At 29.3% G+C, this 6,173-nt stretch overlaps 1 protein-coding gene across 1 annotated transcript; it reads right to left on the bottom strand.

Annotated features, from left to right (window-relative positions):
* Window positions 1-4,472: 4,472 nt before the first annotated feature.
* LOC143909534 (carbonyl reductase [NADPH] 1-like) lies at window positions 4,473-6,173 on the bottom strand. Its single transcript, XM_077427575.1, has 6 exons — window positions 6,000-6,173; window positions 5,784-5,912; window positions 5,480-5,611; window positions 5,047-5,285; window positions 4,829-4,972; window positions 4,473-4,748 (listed from the first exon to the last, which is right to left on the bottom strand). The coding sequence occupies exons 1-6, from the start codon at window positions 6,021-6,023 to the stop codon at window positions 4,583-4,585; spliced, it is 834 nt and encodes a 277-aa protein (XP_077283701.1). The 5' UTR covers window positions 6,024-6,173; the 3' UTR covers window positions 4,473-4,582.

Genomic DNA, 6,173 nt, shown 5'->3' with positions numbered 1-6,173 from the left:
CACATTTTTGAAATTGGTTTGAAATTGAGGAGTACTTTACGTCACCCTACCTTATTTTCTCTAGTCATGATGTAAATTATATCTGGGAAAACATTTCTACAAATTGGTGAACAATCCTCAAATTCTTGCAGAATTGAGCTTCACTGTTCCCAGTCAACTCAAATACTAGATTCGACCAGGTCAGGAATATGCATGTCATTTAATGAAATACTTATCTTTATCAAATCGATAATTCATTACTAAAAGTTTATACCAGCAGGAACAAGTTTAGAATCTCAGTCAAAAGCTTTTAAAAAGAGGTTTTATAAAAAACAACCACAAATTGGCCAACTTTTGCCCAATAACTAGCTGAAGTGACGTCCCTGGTTGAGGGATTGCTTAATTTGAGATCGTAAATATGTTTTCACATTAGATATACATACATATAAAAGTATTTGTTTTCATATTTTGATTTATTTATTTTTATTTTTGTTTCCATATTAATTTTTGTTTTTGTATTTTATTTTGATTTCATATTTTATTTTTGAATACTTTTCCTTGGTAACAGTGATGCTCTAGAGCAGTGGTTCTCAAGTGCGGCCACTAGTGGATTTTACTGCGGCCACCAGCGACTTAATAGTAAATAATACTAATATTTAAAAAAAATTAAATAGATTTTAAAAACTACAAAAACGTAACTTAACAATAATAGAAACCATGCTCATCATTGACAAACAAAAAAATATAGAGAAAAGCCTTGTGACATAAGTTGAAAATGACAATTTTTCAATTTTATCTTCTGTTAGTGATTTGATAGATAAGATGACAGACACAAGTTCAAAATTAAAATTAAAATTTAAAATAATAGAGTGTCTTAAATCTCTGAATCTGGAACTTGATAAAAGGTTCGAAGAATTGAATTTTTTAAAAACTGTTTCTTTTGTATCTTCCCCTTTTATTATGATGACAAATGAAAATTTCATAGTACTACTAAATAGATTAAAATCATTTTCAGTATTGAGATTAATTAACTGGGCTAACGTAAAATATGCATTATTAGAAATTAGTCATGATCAAGTACTTAATAACCATTTTAATAATATTTCGGTTCAAAAATTTTGGTCGGAAATATACGTTGACAATGAAACAAACCAATATAAAGATTTGGCAACAATTGCTTTATTAATATTGTCTATTTTTCCCACTACCGTATATTGCGAAAGATCATTCAGTGTAATGCACTTTATTAAAAACAAATTTAGAAACCAGCTGACAGACGCAAACTTAGAAGCAGCAATGCGGCTTGCATTGGAAGAAAGGAGTATTGAGCAATTTCCATTTGCATTATTATTAAATAAATAGATACCAAAATGTTAAAATTTATTTTATTTTATGAATAAATTGATCTACTTTTTTTGTAACTTTAATTTATTTGATTAAATGATTAAATTTTCATTCAACAGACATTTCCATGGGACCACCATTGTCACCTGTGCGGCCACGGTAAAATTTCGCCTGAGAGCCACTGCTCTTGAGTAAATCTGTAACGTCACTATGGTAAAATTTGAATAAATAAATATGTAGTCAAGGACTATTAATGCAAGGACTCTTATCATGAAATAAACCAGAATAAATATACTGCATCTATGTACATGTTAAGACATGACTGGTTGATTTTACGCATAACATTATTATGAATGTTATTGCAAGATGTATGCTTTGTGATAAAGAATATCTATTGTGAACATCTTCGATGATATCTCTATAGTAATTCTTGAAATCTGGAAGAGTAATCACCAGAGTATAGCTTGCCACCAAAGGAATCAGATTATGTAAATCTCACCATAGTGTAAATCTCAATCATTATGTAAAACTCTTCGAAGGATTCTCAATAACAGTTAGGCACACCTATCGCCTAAAATATCAAAATACCTACATACATATATAGAGGAAACCAAATTCCTCGAATGACAACACGAAACAAGACGGATTTTCTAGGGGATATTATTGTTATAAGAAAATTGTACAATTATAAGAAAATTGAAGATGTAAATTAAGACCGAATATAATAAAGAATTGATTGTTTAATTTCTTAAAAGGACTGGAGTCAAATTCAATTATATATAATTTATTGTATACTTACATATATTGTATTCATAACAACACAACGTTTACTATTATATATTACAGGCATGGCATTACTTTTGATGAAGTGATTCGAAGGCTATTTACGAGGAGAATGCGCGTACGAGCCCCCAAATCACCAATCGATCAACCAATAAGGATTGTCAAACCTGATCAAGGTCAATAAATAAGTCAATACGTTTCCATCAGAACAGTGACGTAAATGTCTACGCCCTCGGCTCTGTTTATATTTCTTCTCCTGTATTATTTTTTTGCCTTCTGATTCGATCACTTTCGATATTTCGTATTTCACCCACTCGATTGGGTCAAACAATGTGAACCTTTAATTGAAAACAGAACTCAAAGTTTCGACAATACCAATCACGAGATTTTATTGACCCAATATACATGTACGGTCAAAAAGATCTACGCAGTACCATACTAACTTACAATTCAATGTTTATGATATACACATTTTTAGTCAATTATTAAATTTTAAATCTATATTTATGTATACATAGCTTGAATTCTTTATGAAGTATTATATTTTAGAAATTTCGATGTAATAATATGTAATATTTTTCAGGTACATCTTTTCAAGAGTTGTTTTCATGGCATCATATTGACTTAAGGATCATAATTAAATCAGTACCAAGGCTTCTGATCATCACTTTGATATGTCAATATGTATATAAATAGCTTGTTGAATGTTTTTAGTCTTCACATAAACAGTTTAGTTATGAGTGTTCGAAATTTTACTTGTGATATGTCAATATGAGCATTTGTATGCATATAAAATACATATATATTTGAAATGGCATTTTTTAACTTATTTGAAACATTAGATAATGTTTGTTTATTTTTGGACTAATTATATTGGCATTTGTATGTATAATAAGATTTTTTTGTAAGAAAAAAATGTATATCACTATACATAAATACATGTTTCCATATAAAGTGAACTTTTATCGGTTATTAAAATATTTAATCGTACATTTACACCGTGATTATTTGGAAAAAAAGCAATAATAAGTAAATACAATGTGTTTGTATATGGAAATCGTTTCGTTGTGAGGTTTCAATATTATTTATTTGATAGTTTCATTTATCTAGTCTCTGAGATTACTTTTTAAACTTGATGATTTTCTCAAATATTTACTACTGTCGATTGTAACGTCCCACACAATAATATGTACATAGGAACGTTTATTTATATGCATATTTTTAGATAATAAATTATCAAAATTGATTATTTTATGTGGAAACAATAGTAAAAATATATAATTTTATTTTAATCATTTTTAATTTACTGAAAGATCTTTCAACACTCGCCAATGTTATTGGTAAAGTAAAAAATAACATTTATTTTTTTATTTTTAAATGCTTTTTATTATTACGAAATTATGCTCACGATACATCTTATATCTATTTTAATAGCTACTGATCTACTGATCATTCTCTATTTTACAATTTAATTTAATTTGGTTAGTAATCATAGTATTATATTATTCTAATGTTAATCTACAGCATAATAGGAAAAAGAGCTGAACAACCTATTTACAATCCTTATAAATTTTCATAACACATCTAATACATAATATTAATTAAAGACTCACTAAAGTCGATGACCTAAAGCAGATTGTGTTTAGGTAATCTGTGTTTATACCTGAAGGGTATAGACATTTTGTTGTAATCACCGAGACTCTTCACAAGTGTGCTAGTATGGTTATTAGTGATTCTGTCATAGAATCTACTGGTTATTTTGTTAGTAATGTCTGTAACAAACGGAATATTATAAAAAAATAACTTAAACACGACATAAACTTCCCAAAATTCACTTTTTAAACAACTGTATTTTGTGATACGTAATTGTGAAAATTGTTTTATGGTCATGTTTTCAATTAAATAGTTTTTCAATAACGAAATTATTTGAATAAAGTGGTCATCAAATTGATCTGAGAAAATTTCTAGATATTTTTTCCTTAATTTTAAACAATTTTCTAAAATATTTTCTTCTAATGAATTCATAATATTGCGAGGTTCAAGAAAACTGAAATAGTTTTTCACTAACTGCATTCCTTTGGCTTTTGTTGAAATACATGAGAAAGTATTTTGTCATTTTCTATTCTGTTCTGTTTCAATATTCGATATATTTAGATGGATAATAATAATGGATAAAACACTGCATGTACTATATGTATTTAATAAAGATTTTGCTTACAAAAAGTTTAAAAGTAATGTGAGATGTTTCAAAAAAGTAGTTCAGATTAAGATGTATTCTTGGGTGAGTAAGTATTTGCAGTAAATTAATTTTTTTTTTGAATGATAGATTAGATAAATACATATGTATGCAATAAAAACAAAGGAAAAAGATTTTTTTTAATATTCAAAATTTAATTTATTTCTCATATGTAAATACAATATCAAATTTTCTAATCCAATTTCAATTTTTCCAATCATTAATTTCTGATTTGATGCTTTATTTATCAGGGAAAGGTCCAGTCCAATCGATCACTGATTTATCAGCCCAAACGAAGGAACCCTTGAGACTATTGGGAGCATCCAACGCTACATACACAGCCACTTCAGCTCCCTGGTCAGGTGTCAGGACTCCCATATGGCGAGTCATATCCGTATTAACATATCTGCAACAATAAAAACAATACATACATTAAAAATCCATATAATGATTATATCTCATTAAGATTAATCCTGAAAAACATACCCGGGATTGATGCAATTAACTTTGACGTTTGTATTAATCAGCTCTCGTTGTTGGATGAAAGTCAACGCTGCTATGGCTACCTTGGATATCTTGTATGGATCATCACCCCAACCGTCTTTAATGTTGTTGCCGCTTCTGATAGATCTGTAATGTTTAAAATTAAATTATTGAAAGCCACATCTTAATTTGAATTTTATATAAATTAGTATTTGTTATACCTGATGAAATCATCCATCAGTCTGGTCAATTCGTCGACGGTGAGATTTGGTTTGGACAGTGCTGCGCGAATCTTAGCACCGGGAACCATAGATAGATGACCGAAGCCGCTCGACGTGTTGATGACTCTGGCATCGTTGCGGAGCAACGGAACCAGGTCTTTGAAGGTGTCTCGTAAATTTCTGTAGTTGGCTCGGATTGTTTTCAGAGCAACGTCTACCAAAGGTTCCTTGTATGGTCTCTAAAATGTGAATATTACATTGTAACTTTATATAAATGGTATAAATTTAGTACATAATTCAATATTTCAAAATTATTAAGTATATTTAAGCATTACGTATACTTGAAATAATATTAAGTTTATTGAAAATATATATTTTATAGCAATGTTAAGCTAAAAAACACAATTAATTAATGAATTAAATATTAACTGACAAATATTTGGAAGCCGGCATTGTTGATGAGAATATCAATTCCTCCATGATTTGCGGCGATGTAGTCTCGGAATCTTTTGACGCTATGCTCGTCTGATATATCCAGCTGATGGAACAATGGATAATAGCCCAACTGAAATAAAAGTTAAAACTGTATAAAATGATTGAATTAACAAAAAATTTATATCGTTGCATAGTTTGATCACGACTCGAATACACGTTATGTATAATTTTTAATACAGTTTAAAATTAAATCATTTGTTAGTGTTAGCTTCGCGTTGAAACTATGTAGTCAATAGAAACACCTTGTTCAATTCAGATATTGCCATTTCTCCTTTACTGGCATTGCGAGCCGTCAAATAGACTATGCCGTTGAATCTATGGCAGAGGCTTTTGACAATGGAAAAGCCAATACCCTTATTGGCTCCAGTGACCTGAAAAAAAACGTTTCCAATAACATAAGTATTAAATACACAATAAAATAAAGTGTATAGTGTTATAAATAGTGCAGCAAAACTTACAACAGCGACATGTTGTTCCGACATCTTCAATTCTTGGTTAGCACAGTGCAAAATTCACGAACCGGTTGATGATATTTTACCAACTGATGAAGTTGAATTTTAGGTCTTTGATTTATATACTATGTTAGTGCTTTGCCAAAACCGCGAAGTTTTGTTGATTAAATTTCTCAATCT

This window comes from Arctopsyche grandis, chromosome 1 (assembly GCF_051622035.1).
Source record: "Arctopsyche grandis isolate Sample6627 chromosome 1, ASM5162203v2, whole genome shotgun sequence".
Taxonomy (NCBI): domain Eukaryota; kingdom Metazoa; phylum Arthropoda; class Insecta; order Trichoptera; family Hydropsychidae; genus Arctopsyche; species Arctopsyche grandis.
This window is presented reverse-complemented; position numbering and strand designations above follow the sequence as displayed.